At 37.5% G+C, this 18,984-nt stretch overlaps 1 protein-coding gene across 19 annotated transcripts in view; it reads right to left on the minus strand.

Moving 5' to 3' along the window:
• Positions 1-18,984, minus strand: part of WNK1 (WNK lysine deficient protein kinase 1) — a 135,981-nt gene that overhangs the window by 36,008 nt on the left and 80,989 nt on the right. For 9 of the 19 annotated variants that reach the window (XM_027093155.1, XM_027093163.1, XM_027093162.1 and 6 more), the window contains exons 5-9: positions 12,145-12,233; positions 10,015-10,234; positions 8,305-8,638; positions 7,351-7,538; positions 1,742-2,983 (exon numbers count right to left, since the gene is read on the minus strand). In XM_027093155.1, the coding sequence (XP_026948956.1) occupies positions 1,742-2,983; positions 7,351-7,538; positions 8,305-8,638; positions 10,015-10,234; positions 12,145-12,233 (2,073 nt within the window). The remainder of the gene's footprint in view (positions 1-1,741; positions 2,984-7,350; positions 7,539-8,304; positions 8,639-10,014; positions 10,235-12,144; positions 12,234-18,984) is intronic. The other 10 variants (XM_027093169.1, XM_027093172.1, XM_027093168.1 and 7 more) reach the window with 3 other exon arrangements.

Genomic DNA, 18,984 nt, shown 5'->3' on the forward strand with positions numbered 1-18,984 from the left:
CACCCAGAAGAGATCTTAAGTTAAAATAAATTAGAAGGTGAGAACTGAATGCAGGACTTGATAATAGGTGAGCTAAGAAAATGAAAAGGCCCAACTTTGCTGCTTCATTTCAGTTTAGAGGGGCTTCTCTGAAGCTTACTTGGATAGAACATCACATTCTACTGCATCTTAACCACTGTGAGTATACATTCTTTCTGCACCTTTTCTGTAAACTACCTGATGTTTGAAATTTCATTTTGGAAAGTTTAAAGGAGCAAGGCTGGCAGTGCATACACGTTCACAGTATGGGCTGGCAACCAGTGTGTTAATGTGAGCGTACCATACCGCGTGTACACACAGTTCAAGTTTCTAGATCTTTTTGCTTCTTAGTACTGCTCTAAGTAACTGATACTTTATGTATATTTTGGGGGTTATTTATGCCCCTGATGGGGGAAGAACATAGGAAGAAAGTACAAAGAAGAACATATAGTTCTTTATAAAAGAGTGGGATATTTAAAACATCTAAATGATATCTTGAATATATAATTGCAAAGTTTCCTATTTAACTGCATAGTCTCCTACATAAATTTTATAAGACTTATACATTTGACAAAATATATCAAAGGAATAATATATGAAATAGTCAATACTGACTCCACTTCTTGAATGCTATTACGTCCATCACTTTGTCTTTATTTGCAAGAGTGTGCATATGCTCATATTCATAAGCAACAAAATCTAAATTTGTTGAGGAAAAATCTAAGAACTGAGGTATCTAATGGTCTTTACCTTGCAACATGTACCACAAATCCCTAAAACAAAAACAAAAAAACCCCCGTCACCCACACTAGATTCTAACTTAGTTGCTAAAAATTAGAATCAGTCAATTTTGTGGATTAACATTTTATTTGAACAAATGATACACAGTGACCTGTTTGACTAATGCCTTTTTTTTTTTTTTTTTTGCGGTACACGGGCCTCTCACTGTTGTGGCCTCTCCCGTTACGGAGCAGAGGCTCTGGACGCGCAGGCTGAGCAGCCATGGCTCACAGGCCCAGCTGCGGTGCGGCATGTGGGATCTTCCCGGACCGGGGCACGAACCCGTGTCCCCTGCATCGGCAGGCAGACTCTCAACCACTGCGCCACCAGGGAAGCCCTGACTAATGCCATTTTTAAAAGGCATCCTCATTTGTTAAGACAAATTCCTAAGATGTTTCCTCTCTGTCTTTTAAGATCCTTCCATACTAATGAAAACTCTGTATATTCCTAACACTACTTAAAAAAAAAAAAAAGATTTCTTATTTTTCATTCTTTGCATTTTACAGGAAAAGAAATGTTATCTTCTCTATTTTTTTTTAAAAACTAGCCATGTTTGTTTCTAGGGAGAAAGAAATACTTCACATTAATATTTGTAAATAATCAATGCTCAGTCAACTTTACAGACATTTATGTGTTCACTAATAGCTGAAAACTCTGTCCACTCTACATATGGACAGAAGTAACTGATTTTGATGAGTAACTAAAATTCTAGTTTTTGTGCTCTCTTTTCCAAGGGTGTACACATGTTATTGGTAAATCGGGCCGCTTCGGTCTCATATTTTGCTCTTAAATACAAGTAGTTTAAAATCACCCCCCCGCAATGGAGAAACTCCATAATAAAATTAAACAATAACCCTCATGAATGGAAAGGAGGGATAGAAAACTTAAACGTAATGGTGCACAGTAGGGTAGTGTAAAAGAACCGTGGAAGTTTTCCTATAACCTGTGGATGGAGTGCAGATCCTCCTGAAGAAAATGAGGCAGATAAAACCTGCGGAGATGTGGCTCCTTGGGGGAAACAGAAGAAAAGTGGGGATTCTTGTAACACTGTCTGAGGCAGACGGATAAAGGGTAATGAGACGTCAGAGCCAAAAGATGCAGCTGCTCCCCCTGTAGGGGGAGGTGATTGAAAATCACTGGGGTCTGAAGAAGTGATTTGTGAGGAATCACTGGAATATTCTGGGCTTCCTATGGGCCAGCTCTGTCCGGTGGGCTCTACCACAGAGACGGTCAGTTCTGGGGCCTGGAAATCAGGCTGTTCTTCAGTCACAGGCTGCAGGCGGCCGTGTAATCCTGTGGATTGAGGAGGTGGTTCTTCCTGATTCAAGTCCACAGCAACCTGTCGATTTCGGTAAATGCGCTGAGGCAAAACTCCTCCTCCTCCTTCTCCTGAAGAGGAGCATGGAGTACGAGCGTGAAACTCAAATACACAATTGCTTCTGCTCTCATTGTTATGAGTTAACACAGCAGGTGCAGAATGAGGAAAAAAGACAGGGTGAAATTTCAAGCCTGTAGCATCTGTACTGATAGGTGCAGAAATGCTAGAGAGGGGAGATCCTGGGCTCAGTCCAGGATCTAATCTTAAATTCTGGAGGTGTCCTACCACGAAAGCCTGTCCGGATGGAAATTCAAAGACAGAACTTGAGGTAGGGCCCCCTTGCCCTGGCTTCTGTTCAGGTGTCTGTCTCATAGGACTTGACAGGACTGGTGAGTTGTATGGAATGCCCTCAAACTGTTCTGCCACCTGGGCCTGGTATTGTACCCCAGCTAGATACACTGCTTCCTGAGGAATAAAGTAGTGAGCTTCTTCCGGAAGTACTAGTCCAGGTCTATAGTCACTGTAAACTTGAGTTGGTTCAAACATAGGTTGGACCTGTATCTCACATGGCTCTCCAGTGACTCTACTGGCTGCAGTACCCAACATAACTACAGCCTCTGGTGTCCAGTTAGTTGGGCTGCCACCAGGTGGAAGAAGATTTTGGCCAACAGTCCTCAGCAGGGGTTGGAAGTGGTGAGTTTGGGCTTCCAGGAAGGAGGTGCTCTTACGCCGCTGGGAAATGGCCACCTTCGGTGGACAGGTGGGAGGTGGTGAAAAAGAAACTGGACGTTCATGAATAGTTGGGAAAAATATCTGTGATTCTGGGTATGTTGGGGTCCCCCCACACGGATGCGCCATGGACTGAGGCTGTATCAACATGAATAAGACAAGTAATTCATACATTCATATGTGAAATTACATTGACATGCACAATTGGGTAACTCTGTGTAATGCTATGAAACGGTTACACCAAATTTATAATTAATAAAGAAATAACAATGCTTTTGGAAATTATGTGCATAGTAAAAATCCATTAAATACATCCAGGGTCAATAAAATTATTCTGTGGGACTCTTTGCATTAGATAAGAGCTGCTTTTCCACAACTTTCCCCTCTCAAAGGAAATGGAAGAATTTAACCTTCTAAGTGATTATTCTGAATTTACCTACAATTTGTATGTTCACTTATAACTGTACCAAGTCTTCCTACTCTGAAGCCTTATTGTCTGCTGGTGTGTTAGAGGCTCCAAGGGTTCATTTCTGATCAACTAACAGTATGTCTTCTGACTAGAAATCAGAAGAGATTTTTGGTGTACAGTAAAATATACACCACTTGGCCAGTGACTGTCATGTCTTTCCCCTGTCTGCCCCGAACCAAATGCAGTTAATTTTACTACATGAAACATGTTACAGATGCCAAATCATTGAATGTCCACTTTTCTGATTCTAGTTGTGTTGACTAATTTGGTGTTCAAAACAGGTGAAAAGGATAATTGCACACTGTAATAATTCACTTTCACGGACTCTTTTTTTAAAAGGGTAGATCAGTTTCATTCTTTCAATAGGGAAGACCCCTATCAAATAGGCAAAATGGCTCCACTGTTACTTCTTCACAACAGCTAAAAGGAGGTTTCTGTTTTGACTCAGAATGCTCCATCTTACTGTTGTTTATTCAAAGAGTATCCCAAAGCCATAAAACACTATACAGTTAATCATTCTCCTAGGTAAAAATCTCAAGATTTGGGGGTTGCTAGATCAGAATGTTAACTAAATTCTCTATCTGGAAAAGCAGCAGCAAAGTACCACAGTGTTTAAAACAACTCTGAAAGATAGACCTTCCACAGACAGTAATGGGGCCAAAGAAAATCACATGTACTATATACGTATCTAATGTGTTCCATTAGAGTCAAGATCCCACCTTATTCAAAGAAAAAAAATTCCCAAGAGGGAACATTATGTGGGGGCTTTTAGTTTGTTGACACCTCATTTTAAACAGCTAACAAATTAAAAGCAACTTTCCCTCTTCAATTATTCTTCACTCACTATTGGAAAAAAATGGACTCATCCATTGTCATTAGTGTCTCTTTGGAATAAAGTGAGGAGAAAACATGTTTGGGTAATGTCTGATAAAGAGAAAATTTGCTTTTATTAAGCCAACGAGTTTAAAATTAAATAATACACACATTCTTTGCTAAGATATGAAAATGCAAGGATCTAAATACGTTGGTGGGGGACAGGAGAATATAACAAAAGCTCAATTTTATGGCTCCCCGCTGATAGATGCCAAGGGTGTTAGAAGCATTCTCTCTCATGACCCCCTTGCTTTTCTCCCCCTTAAAGCCTTACATAACAAAAAGTTATGGGAAACCATAGGAAAAACTGGTAACGTAAAAGCATAATATATTAGTAAGTCTAGCCCTGTTCTTTACTTAATTTGTATTAAAATTCTTGATGCCTGGATGTATTCACTGGTAATAAGTTTTGTCAGGAAGTTTATGTTACATACAGTACTGACAAAGAGGGAAGGCAGGCTGGAGCGTCGGTGCTTGCGCTGAAAGGCAGAGTGCATAGGCAGGACACTCTCCAACGCTTTAGAAAGCTTTTCGGCAGAGGTGTCCTCGGGGGCAGTCCGAAGGAGGGAAGGAGAAGGAGGTGCAGACAGCACTGGTGGTGGGGTGGAAGGAGCACTGGGAGAGATGCGGGACAGAGAGGGAACAGCAGAAAGATGGGGGACACAAACTGACATGCTACGGCCACGACGAGGCTAAACAGAAAACAAACACACACATGAAAAACATAGCACTCTGAAAACAGGATAACCAAAGGTACAATGGTAACAGGGCATACTTGACGTAAAGAAATGTTCCATCCTCCTCAATTCCACAAAGCCATGTTTTGAGGAGAGACGGAATCCCGCAAAGCACAGTTGGCAGATCGTAACTATTGTCTCTGCACTGTTGGTCACGTATGAACAACCACAACAATGACCAGGTATCTTCCTAAACATTCTGCAATAACATTAATTGTTATGAGTGTGCGAGTAAGAATGACCGACTGACTGAGGCAGCAGAACAGACAGGGAAAATGATGAATGGTGGCTTGCAGTTTCTGCAAACTTATTAAGATTAAACAAGAATGAATTCTATTAGTTTCACGTACATTATAAGATGTAGAAGATTTTAAGCCTGGATCGCTTTGCAGGAGCTCTGGAAACCTCAGACATAAAAGATTTCTCAGTTCTATTTTAGAAGGTATTAGACAAAAAAGTTGTTGGCTCACAGTATTGTACTTATTACACTTGCCTATCTTTATCTATAAGTTAAAAAGTCATTTCCTACTAGGAAGAGCATTAGCTTTCTATACATAATTCGTAATAGATACAGGAAACATTCTGTATTTTTATTAAAGTAGTCAATGGAAAAATAACTGAAATGTGAATCTCTAAAGAGTAACGTTAAATTTTTTTCAGCCACATCAGAGGTTCAACTTTGGTTTACAAAGTTAGAAAGTCTGAAGCACCTTAACATAAAGGTTTTAATATAGCTACAAAGCAGTAAATCTAACGCTGCAAGGCTGTCCTGAGCAAATTTGTTATTTCCTTTCAGATATTGTGAACTGTGTAACTGATTACATTTTCTTTTTTTCCCACTCTTGCTTCTCTTTTATTCTTAATTCCACTTATAATTGATACATATTGTTGCAAGCCACAGTAAATTCTTTCTGGAATTAGAAAGGAATAATTATAAAAGTTTTGAAAAATCCTCAATATTTAATAACTCTTCATAATACTTCCACAGAATATTGTCATTAAAAGGCAAGAAGACTGTCATATTTCATTAAAGTCTGCTTTTAGAGCATCAAATGTAGCTATATTTGTGGCGCAAATATTTAACATCTTCATAAATGATCAGTCCATTTCCTTTTCTAAAACAGAGACCCAAAGTTCATAAACCCTGTCATGAGGGAAGCCAAGAGATTAAAAATAGTTTTAAAAAAATCTATAGTTATGATGATCCAGAAGAAATCAACAAGAGTAGAAAGTGACAAGAAATGCTGACAAATAATATTTGTTAGATCACAGAAATACACCTGTACACTCTGTATAAAGCTCTTCTACCGTACCTACTTATCTTAAAGGTTAGAGAAGTAGGTTGTTAGAACATTAGTACATTGGAAGTTTTCTTCCTGTTACTGTGGCCATCCATCTTGAGACCTAGCCAAACATCTTTTATTCCAAGCTGTAGGATAAGAGACCACAACAAGCAGAAGTATTTTCTTACCAGAAAAAGACAGAGTTTCATTTAATGAAGAGCAAGAGTTCCACGAATTCAGATTAAAAGCTTTCTGAGAAAGAGGGACAATGTATCTGCCTAAAGATCTCACTAAACAAGGGCCCTACAGTGACCAGTAATTCTCAGTTCCTTCCTGAGGCAGAAAATGCATCTTATTCACCTCTGAAGACTTCACGGAGGGTCAATATAAGAAATGGGGTATTATCTAATGATCTATTTGAACATTCTCTATATGAGAAGCAAGAGTGGCTAATGTAAAACATGGGTAATAATGTGTGTGTATGTGTGTGTATATATGCATAGATATAAATGTATAAAATATTTCAGGATATAATTTCTATAAGTTGATGCTGAAAATAAATCAGTCATAAAACAGATACCAAAATAAAGGGAAAAAGCAAATGAACATATACTGGGGAAGGAACTCACGTCCAACACAGACTTTAAGGCAAGAACACGCACAGCAACTGATGACTGAACACAAGCGCTAAATTAAATGGTCATTCCTTCACTATAGAGTACTCACATGCAGCATTCTATCATGGCCTAAAGTCTTACCTGTGTTTTATACATTAAGACACCTTACAGAAAACACTCAGTAATTCTTTTAAGTAACTTCTGAAAAACTCTCCTTGCCCCCGCCCCCAAACCACTTGTGTGCCCGTCTTACACTGCTTGGAACAGTTTCAACACTGAAGGGCTAAAGAGAGCATTATCTTTAATCAAACGCAGATTGGTTTAAATCTTGTAAACAGTGTCTTCACACATTAATGTAGGTGTCCTCCCCTGCCTGAATGACTCCGATTATACTCTGTGATAAACCTGCCTCCTTTGGTAATGCGCCATTTGTATTTTTTACTCTGGACTCATGCTGTTACTAATTTGGCAGAAGAGTCTGAACTGAACACATTATAGGCTTACACTCTCTTGCACAGCTACTCACCATACTTGAGGGTGGATATACCCCATGGGGCTGAGCCTGTGCTTGGACAACAGACGCTGTGTGCCCTGGGAGGGTGCCAGTGGAATGTGCCTGCTCATGCTGGGAACCATACGAAACTGTCTGTTGGCTGCTCACTCGAGACTCTGTGAAGACAGAAGATCCCTGACCACTGTCAACCGTCCCGTCAGCTGAAGGAGAAATAAATTGCCAAAAAACAAGACAAAGAGACAAATCATGAAAAGAAGGTTCACATTTTCCCATCACAAACCCCTGATTTTAGGGTTAATTGGTTTTTTCTTTGCACAGACCTGAACTAAATAAAAAATAAATACTAATTTTACTAAGTAGATTTCCATATTTAAATGAGGGATCCATACAGAAAAAAGTTCTGTCTTAAAAAAAAAAAATTCCCTATCGCAGTATTTTCCCACCTGAAGAACAAGGGGAATAAAACAGAATGTTATTAGTCAGCCTGAAGTTTGACAGCTTCCAAAGTCTTAACTGTGGAGACCAGTGGGTCCTTAGTATTAAGAAGGTAGTTCAAAATACTAACTAGCAGTCTCATTAGTTTCTAGTTTATACGTTATTCAGCTTTGCTAAAAGAGCTGAACCGGATTAGTGGGTTCAAAAATAAGCAGCTAAGATAAACTTGTTATTTTTCACTACTAATTATATTTTAAGGAATTATAAGAAGTAGAGATCTACAAATTAGAACTTTCAAGATGTTGGAACCTGTAGAATTGTTTTATATCCTAATCCTATTTCCTCACTGTCCCATCCATACTCTATTAGCTATGGACGTAAGAAAGGTAGATGGCAACCATTTCAAACTTCTTATTGACACATTAGATTTCTACTTCAATACCAAGAGGTCAGTGCGAAATGATGACTGCGAAGATAAAAAGTCAACTAGGAGTCTCTTTAGCAACCCTGCGCGCTTCCCCCAGGACTCACACAACACAGACACACCAGGTGGCTGGTGCTGCAGCTGTTGGTGCTGATCTGCCTCGGGCTCCTCCGGCTCTACTTGTGTGGAAACAGAAGCTGAAGTGGTAGAGGCCGCAGGTCCACCAGTGCACGTCGAAGGGGGCTGCTGGGCTCCTGCCTGAGAAGCACTGGACTGCTGCTCCCCCTGCTGTTTGAGGCTGCTCTCTTCCTGCTTTCTTTTTTCTTGCTCCTCCCGCACCAACTGACGCTGTTCTCGCTTTCTCTTAATTAATGACACTCTATCTTTGATGGCTTTTGCCATGGTCTTGTGATCACCTTCACAGACATACCCAGAGTCTACCTGAAGGATAAAAGGGTACATTAGGAAGCAACAGGATATCAAAAGAAAACAAACCAAACACAAAAAAAGGTACTTCTGGGGAGAAAAGTAGAGAAGAAGGGGAAGAAGGAACTCTCTAAGGACTGGTCTTAAACAAACTGTGAAACTACTGGTCTGCATTATGCACTTCACCACCATATTCTGAGATACTCACGGGGTGGGTGCTATTATCTTTGTAGAAACTTATGGGGTACATGTACCTTCACTAACTATAACAACAAAACAATGGGGAACCTAAACACCAAAGTTTTTATTTATTTATTTTTATTTTAAATTTTTATTTATTTAATTTATCTTGGTTGCACCAGGTCTTAGTTGCAGCATGGGTGCTCTTTAGTTGTGGTATGCATGTGGGATCTAGTTCCCTGACCAGGGATCGAACCCGAGTCCCCTGCATTGGAGGGCAGATTCTTAACCACTGCACCACCAGGGAAGTCCCAACATCAAAGTTTTTAAACCAAAAGGCTCATTCTATTATATTCACTCTATTTCCCGCTCACATGTAACCATCAATATTAATATTAATATTAACCTGTGTTGCTTTTACTTCCTTTCACTAGACAACCACTTAACCAGATAAGACAACTGTGGTAAATATATGAAGGTTAAAAATAAAAACCTCAAACAGTATAAAAACCTGACAATTAAAAATAAGTACCTCTTTCATACCTGACCCCTTCTCAGAAGTAAGTAGTACTGAATGGTTCTAACACATTCTAGCAGAGACAGTCTGTGAGTATCTTTGCACAGTAAATGGCTATTTAGGCACCATGGCAAGCCTAAGATGGGTGAAGAGTTTCCTTTCTGAACAGTGATCTTTTAGACATACTTCAAAAATGATTCACCAAGGGCTGCCTACTAATAATTGATCTTGAAAACTCCCTTTGAAGTAAAAACAATGTGTGATCTATTTATAGGGTTTATCCAGATGACTGATCAAAGGCTACTGTATCAGTATTTAGAAAACATACCTTGTCATTCTAACTAAATAGGTTATACTAATTAGGAGTCAGTCAACCTTACAGACTTTCAAAATTACTTCAGAATGCTTTCTGGTTTGTTCTCTCTCTTTCTGTATGTCTGTCTGCCCGCCTGCCTGTCTGTCCGTCCATCCATCCTTATACGTATCTATGTCTATATACATCTCCTAATATACACGTATCTATGTCTATACATGTCTCTTAAAATAAAAATAGCTTTTAGGGCCATTAATCAACACAATTTTATATCAGTGGAATATGCCATACACACTGCTTCATAAACTGCTTTTCTGCTCAACAGTATCAATGTATATAAGTCTACATCAATTTTTAAATGGCTGATTAGTGTTAATTTACCATTTCTTGAGCAACCTCTTCTGGCACATCTCTCTCCAAGTCAAAGGAAAACTCAATAGCTTCATTGTCTTTGTATTTCCCCTTTAATTTCTTAATATCTTCAATACGTAGCCATAATTTAATGGCTATCTTTTCGCCATCATCTTCTTCTGCTAATTCTACCCGTACCCCTGTTTCCTCCTGGAAGAAGGCATGGTTCAAAAGGTCTTTGATAGAGTATCTTCAAAAGAGAGGGGAAAGAAACAAAAAACAAAATACCATTAGATTTAAAAGATACTTTTCAAGTATGGCTGATTATTGTTATTGGAATAATGAAAACAGACTGCAAAAAGAAGAACAAGGGAAATTCTGTAACTCATTCTACATTGCTCCATTTGAACAGTGATTATAGTTTTATTCAAGTTACAGAACATCAGAACAATCTCATTTATGAATAAGAGCTCAAAGTGATACTTTTAAAATCTAATAATCTAATCTCATCTTAGTTAATACTGTACTAATAATAGCGAGTAATACATAGAATGTCATAGCTTCAAAATATCACATAATCATTTACATAGTGCTTATAGTTAACAAAAAATCTCGTATGCATGATCTCATCTGATCCTTGACCAACATCCAATTAAATATCATTTCCTGATTATTAGGAAATGGATCCTCAGAGAGACTGACAATCTTGCTCACAGTTATAAAAGTCATAAATGGTGGAATCAAAACTCGAAAATCTTTTTATTTCTAGTACATTACCTTCTACTACAGCAACCTTTATTTACTCCAATATATCCTCTCAATTCTTTGTTCAACACCTTGTGTACTAGGCAAGCAGAAGTCTGATTGTGGAACAATTTTCTCTAGATAAATGGTCTCAAAATACCAGTAATCTAGTAAACTGTTCCATCCAGTAAAGAAACAAGAGTAACACACTCTAAGACTGGAGACAAATATTCCTTTATTTATAGTTTTTAAAAAAAGTTCTTAAAGAGATTAAAGACTCTCCTTTTTAATCAGTGTATATGAAAATAGAAACCCAACTAAATTTCTACTAAAAAGCCTTAAAGATCATGATGTTAAGTTCTTCCAAATAACAAAGTTGTGGAAAGAATATGAGACTGGAGAAGTGAAGATATGGAATTCTTTAATTTGGCTGATGTACCTGATCACTCGCATTCTTCAGGAGGTAGATTATGCTCAATTTACAATTTCTATCTGCACTACCTGGTCTACTTTTTCTTCTTTGGAGGGTGAGGGGGGATGGTGAAAGTAGATTATTTTTCAAAAACAGACACTGGACCTTTGCCATGCCTAACGGGTGATGAATCAGCTATATGGCAGATCAGATACTTGCCCCTCCTCTGAGAAAAGTCCTCTGTAAGCATAAATGACTAAGCCAGATCTCCTCCCAAGCTCTGGGTGAAGTCGTCTCTTTTTACTCAAAGGAATTTTGACATTTTGCTCTTCTTCAGTTCTGGCATAGTAACAGCAAATCAAGACCTGCATAGCTGAGTTGATTTTAAAGAGCCAATGTTTTATTTCATCTTTTAGAATTCAATGGGTAAAGGACTAAGGAACAGATCTGCTGCATTAAGGACAGAACCCTACTGAGTTTTACAAATCATGCTGATGCTGTAAGTAGTTCTTACTGAATACAGCAGCTATGTTTAAGGTGGTTTTGGTTTAATTAAACTCTACCAAACCACATTCTTACAACATTTCAGTATACCAAATGTGAATACTACCTTCAATGGACAGAACTCTACTTTTAAAGATATTACAAGACAGGGCTTCCCTGGCGGCGCAGTGGTTGAGAGTCCACCTGCCAATGCAGGGGACACGGGTTTGTGCCCCGGTCCGGGAAGAACCCACATGCCGCGGAGCAGCTGGGCCCATGAGCCATGGCCGCTGAGCCTGCGCGTCCGGAGCCTGTGCTCCGCAACGGGAGAGGCCACAACAGTGAGAGGCCCGTGTACCGCAAAAAAAAAAAAGAAAAAAAAAAAGATATTACAAGACATAAACAGAGAAACTAATCACAAGTAAAGTATTAAATACACCTTAGATTGAGTGTTCTATTGAGAGCCTATTACACTTGAAGTTTTTGTTTAAGCAATACCCAGGTCAAAAGAGACAACTTACCTTTCATCTTTGTTTTGCCGTATGCATCCTTCAATAATTTCCTTCACTTCAGGAATTGCTACTTTGTCAAAACTGGCTGGCTTCACCCCCTGAAAATCATAAAAATAGCGACAGAAACAGGTTAACAAAGACAGGGACTTTGAACTTTATTTTTACTTGCCTCTTAAGGTTCTACTAGATTCCTTCTTACCATCCTGGCTTTTTTCTGATTTGCCTGCAGGATCTAGTCCATGCAGGGTTAGAGCTCGGAAGTGGCAATTTAGCCCCTTCGAGATAACAACAGGGAATAGTTAAGGTAGTGGAGTCACTCACTTCCATGGCTTCATATGGCTAGCGAAAAATTTAGGCTGTTGTTAACATCTTTTGCTGTGTTTCAGGTAATGGAAGTTACTGGCTAAAAAGAAGGCCAAATGTTCTAATTGGTTAGAAGATCTTCTGTTCAACCTCGTTCCCTAACACATTAATCAGCATAACATTTATGGGCATGAATTCGCATGCTCAGTTTGGCAAGTATTCTATTATTCTATTCTGGCAAGTATTCTAGTATACTTGCTCAGTTTGGCAAGTATTCTATTTTGGCAAGTATTCTAGTATTCTATTATTATATGTTATATTATATATGTTATGTTATATAATAATTCTATTATTATATGTTATATATATGTATTCTATATATTATATGTCTATGTTATACCTTAACAACCTCAACCAGAAGAATTTGGATTGGTTTGGCATAACTGGATAACTGAAGAGCAAACTGTCTTGTACATATGAAACATAAAATCACAAGTGATACATCAGACCCATACGAAAGACAAGCTCTCCAATTAATCTCCGAAGAAAATTCAATACTAAACAGTATCACAGTAGTATTTTAGAATCTTCACAAAGTGTAAATTTTTTGCAAATAAAATTTCAACAGTGTGTGGAAAATATATATATAAGAAAGAAGAATAACAAACTACTCCTGTCTGAGAGGTGGTATGGAGAAAAACATCTCATTATCTATTCTTGCCTCATCTAAGTAACCACATGGATTGATTTGAAGTAGCAACACCGATATACTGTGCAAGTGGCACGGTAAGTCTATAACCACATAACACACAGGGAGTAGGAAACAGGAGACAGGACTAGAAAAGTTAGAATATATTATAAATTATAACAAGCTACTGTCTCAGTGATAATATATATTAGAATTAGTGATATAATTTGATAAATCACAGAAATGTGTGTAATCTCTCACAGATTGAAATGAAATATATCAAATGGTTAGCTCTAAAGTCTTTAAATACTAGGGTTGTGGTGGGATAATTCTCATCAATTACTCACTACATTATTCAAAAGTTCTAAAGATAAATCAATCAATCAATTAATTAATTTAAAAAGGGGAAGAGACTTCCCTGGTGGCGCAGTGGTTAAGAATTGGCCTGCCAATGCAGGGGACACGGGTTCGAGCCCTGGTCCGGGAAGATCCCACATGCTGCGGAGTAACTAAGCCCATGTGCCACAACTACTGAGCCTGCGCTCTAGAGCCCGCGCGCCTACAGCCCGTGCTCTGCAACGAGAAGCCACCACAATGAGAAGCCCACGCACTGCAACGAAGAGTAGCCCCCACTCGCCACAACTAGAGAAAGCCTGCACACAGCAACAAAGACCCAACACAGCCAAAAATAATCAATCAATTAATCAATCATTTTTTTTAAAAAAGTCCTGATTTGGAGGAGTCTCCCTCTAGGGCTAACTTTCCACAACACGAAACTGTCTAATAAGGCTGAGCCTAAAGTTAAAAATCCATGTATTTAAAATGTTTGTTTCTAAGTAATGACTACAAAGATAAGTATTTGTATTTTCCTCAATCTTTTTATTTTTCAAGGCCAGCTAAGTTTTCCAACTAGTCTTTGTCTTCACATAATCATTCTAGTGAAAACAAAAAATAATGCTGCTGAAGCAAAAGAATGCTTTAACTGAGCAAGCTGGTATGGTATTTCAAATTAAAGCTAAAGAAAACAGGAACTGTTTTAAGGAAAAAAAGGATGATACTCACTAAAAGTTCTCTGGTAGTAGAAACACTGGGAATTTTGTTTTATATTTGTTTTTCTACAATAAACATGTAAAAGTATATAAAAGCAAACTTTTAAGATGCTATTTATGAATATAATGGGAAAAACAATCTAGAATACCATACATTAAGTTCTTAGAACATTCACTATTGGCAGAAAATTATCTGAAGGACTGTTCTTTGCTAAAATTGGACATTAATACACAGTTGGCCTTTGCATGTAAAGACATTCCATATGTTACAGGGAAGTAGTTAAAAGAGGATATAGACTATGATTAGAAAAAATGTTCCTACTTCCATAAACACATACACTTTAGAGGAATGTAGTTTAGCCTTCTGGCAATAAAACTCTACATACTGAGTTAATAAATCACACCTATACTGACTATATTAAAAGACTCTTCTGTTTCAATTTAGCATAGGCATATTGGAAAGATCAAAGGATGTAACAGAAGACTTGAAATCACTGTGAACTGGACAAGCAGAAGCAGCTCTGAGCTTCAGAGTCCCTCTCAACAAATGGGGATAATACCTGTCCAACTATATTAATGGGAACTAGAATCATATGTGATTATCTAGGTTGACATCTCTTTGAATTATTAAGTTTGCTGACCTAAGGCACACCTCTGACTTCAAAGGCCATCACCAAAGATAATAAAGCTTACAGTTAAAAGGAAGCAAAGGATTCTCTTCGAAAAATAATCACCAAGATCCACAGTGAACCTGCTTTCATCCTTGGTTGTCCTTAAAAATAACCCTCTTGTTAATCCTACCTATGCAGACATACATACATTCATGACTTTACAAACAGGAATTCCTATTTACAAGTAGAAATGCTAGTTGAACAAATGAGATATAAGGTCATAATGACAAAACCAGCAACTACGCATCATATAACATGTTGACTCTGCTAGGTTAAGCTGCTTTCTCAACATATAGCCAAGATTTAGGTACAGAAAATTCCATACCAATGCTACACAACATATTCAGATGCCACTGCTGCCTTAAAAAATGTTGCAGGTGCCAAGACAGCCAATAAAACGGAGACAGTCCAGCAGCTGGTATTAAAACATTACCCACTGAGATAATGAAAAAGACAAGAAGAAATCTCAGCAACCATCAAGAAACCAGAATTATCAAAATATCTAACAGAAGTATTCTGAATCATTTGCAAAGAAGCAAGAATATCTAGGGATTATATCCTAAAAATGACCAAAAAAAAAAAAAAAAAGTAACAATGAGCATGAAACGTCAATGACCCTGAAAGTGACCTACAGAAAACGCATCTGGGACACATGATGGAAAGCTGCTTAAAATAAACAAGCACACGTTTCAATACACAGCACTCATCATACTTAGAGGCTTCTTGTTCTTAAGAGATAAGAGAACTCTAATATGTATAAAATGGATAACTAATAAGAACCCGCTGTATAAAAAAATAAAATAAAATTCAAAAATTAAAAGAGAGATAAGAGAACTCTATTTTTTTATAATTGATAATTTTTTAAAATTAAAAAGTTGGTTTAAGATTATTCTAAAACACGATTTAAGCACCAGACAGAACAAAATAATGATGAGAAAATGTTTTAATGATAATATTTCACCTTTTTTCCTTTTAATTTATGTATTTCAACAAAGATAATCAACTTAGAGTCTGAAAATCCTTCAAATGTCACCTCTTTTCTATACTGTCTGATTTAGCCCCAGAGAGTCCTATTCTAGTCCTGTTCTGACCAGCAGAAGCCAAGTTTTGCTCACCTATTCTGAATGAGGTTCAAAAATACAGAACAGAAAAGTGCTAAGGCAGATAAATTGGGCTAATGTTTTACATATAAGAAAAATTAAGTTAGTTAAAGACACGCACCCTGTCACTCCATCCTTCCAGAGCTAGCAACCTGCCAGCTCTAGAAATATTCTTCCTTACTGTTGTAATTCACAGGATCTCTCTTTAGGCAGCAGTGCCATATTATGTGTTTTGACATGGGACAGTAACATGTTTCTCTGCATTAAACAAAAGAACTTCTTGAACAGCTAACGTACATTCATTTAAGACACTTCTGCGATTATATAAAATTATATATTCTCTTAAACAAAAAAACAAAGGTGACTCTTGTGCAGTCTTAAATGGAGTACAAAAAGAAAACAATAACAACAATTGTGACTCTCCAAGGGCACACCGAGAGTTGATATTTTTTAAAAAAATGAGTTGATAAAAATGTTTATAAAATATGTTGCTTTATTTAAACTAAGAAAAATCCCAAACACATACATGCATCTTACAGACTAAGTTTTTCTGTCAATTCTATATACTTATAGTTTGCAACTAATCTGCTGGAATAATAAAAGTGAGTCATAATAAAAATATAAGTGAGTCATAATATAGTATTCTCTGGTTCAATCTTCTACCTCTTAAAGAGTGTCAGCATTTGCTTCTTAAAAACTTACGTTTCAAATGTGTTAAGGTAACATTTTCCTTTTCATAAGAGCAAAACTTTTCCTAACCATTCAGAATTGAGAAAAGTCTCCTTCCTCCTCATACAAAATGTTGTGTAAGTTAACTAAACTACAAAACTAACTTATTTTAAAAAGCATTCTGAACTAAACACTCTCAATACTTTAACTGAAACTTTCCACACATATCATCAAATGGCTACAACATACCTTTTGTATACACTGGAAATTCTTACCCACCTCATTTACACAATCCTTTTGAGGACAGCAGCAGCAATGAGAATTTACGATGACAAACACTGAACAAAAATCTCTCTTTGTAAAATCCATCAGAAAAGGCAAAATAGACTTGTTATAGTTAGAGGAAAATGAGGGGGGAAATATATAAGATGTAAATTAACAGAGTAACTTAGCCCACAGCATAAGCAAGGCAGACATCAAAATCAGGCTGAAGTTTCGTTTCTTGTTTAACACTAGCCATGCTTCCCCAACTCTCAGACATAAGTTTCCTCTGAGCCAACAATGTACTTATTCTAGATCGGCCCTTTAAACAAAACTACATGCCAAACAGCAAGGAAACTTCGTCTACTACTCCTCCTCCTGCTTCTCCTCCAACAGCAGCAGATCCCTAAACAAGCAAAATAAGATTTTTTTTTTACTTGCTCAAAGCTCCACCCATTATATCCACAGGTTCTGCCTCCTTGACATCAAAACCTACACCAGAAATCTGTTTATCTAAACACCCCCTTCCCCTTAATCATGTTGAAACTATGCTTTAAAAGAAAATGGGGAACGAATTCAATGACCAAAATGTAAACTAAGAATATACAGCCAAAAGAACACTGGACAAGGAAATCCCAATACTGGGAATGAGTTCCTAGTTCAACCTCTCATGCACCAAGTTTGTGTGACCTGGGCCATATTCCTTAAACTCACTTGAAAAGTGAGCATAATAGTTCTTGTTAATTAATTTAAAAAGTGGTGACATTAAGGTAAACTGCCTTACCACTGTCTCATGGTACGTTAAAAAAAAATTAAATAGCTGTGAACAGCTTCTTATCACCCAGAAGTGATAAGAATTTATCCTTCTCCGTTCCCTCCTATTATTAAAAGCCTCAATATGAAGATCTACCTAAAGACATTTCTATTTGCCAGGAAGATCTCATGGAGCCAAATGACTACTACTTTGATTTTAGTGATTAAGGAAAGGTTTTTCTTCATGCCATTAACAAAGATGGTAGAAAAAGCACTGTTCACTGCAATATTATAATGGATAACATAACAAAGTGCTATCCCTTGTAATTTGGTAAGCCTGAATCCCCATCAAGACAGTGGGTACTAAGGCTTTAATTACTCAGTAACAGGAGGATAAGGGCTTAGAAGTTATTTGGTAGGATTATTTCTACTCTAAAGGCTAGAAATGACTATTATTTCTAACAAGCTGTCTCAAAGTAGTTGCCACAGATCTCTTGCTCAACACAATTTGTCACTACAAAGTACACTAAGTAGGCAGTGTAGGATGCCAGCTATTGCTCATAAATACAGCAATGCGGTCCACCAATGCCTCTGACTTAAGTGTCTGACCACAGCTGCTTAGGACTATGCTAAGCTAAATGAAAACAGAAGAGCCAGAAAACGGGCACCACGCTCCCTGCTTCAGAGGTTCATCAGACATAAACACGTGAGTAGGTTTTTAAACTTTACTGTGCAACAAACAAAACCAAAAATGAGGTAGCTTGTTTTGGACAGTGGTATAATGTAGGCACAAATATCTAGATCTAGGAAGATGAGCCTTTTTTATATATCAAAAGAAAAGTTTTCAATGTATACAATAAAAATACCATTCACATACATGTTAACAGTTTATATGTCTAAACTCTACTTCTTCCTTCTCTTCAAGTCAGTGCCTTTCTCTGGATTTCCTCCATTTCTTTCAATGGTATCATTATTTCCAGAATAGAAACCTTAGTCTTCTTGGATGCTTCTTCTCCCACAATATTTAAGTACTATTATTCTCTAGGAGCTCTTTAAACAATGAGAAATGTTTAAAACAGCTCATATATAGTTCTGTTGCTAGTACTCCTACTGCCCCTCCAAAAGCCAAAGATCTCTGGTTGGACAAAATGAGATTTTTACTGGCTTGTTACTTCTCAAAATCATTGCTTCTTCTGCATAACAACTGTGACCACCAAAATCCAGATTATCAACACCTCACCTCTTTAAACTTAGACCAATTTAAGATGGGTCTCACTGTTTCTATTCTCTCCAATTTGTATTTTACATCGTGGCCAGCTCAATCATCTGGCTTCATCTAATCATCTGACATTTAA

Source organism: Aethalodelphis obliquidens, unplaced genomic scaffold, assembly GCF_003676395.1.
Source record: "Aethalodelphis obliquidens isolate GAN/ISIS:26980383/991018 unplaced genomic scaffold, ASM367639v1 scaffold83, whole genome shotgun sequence".
Lineage (NCBI taxonomy): Eukaryota > Metazoa > Chordata > Mammalia > Artiodactyla > Delphinidae > Aethalodelphis > Aethalodelphis obliquidens.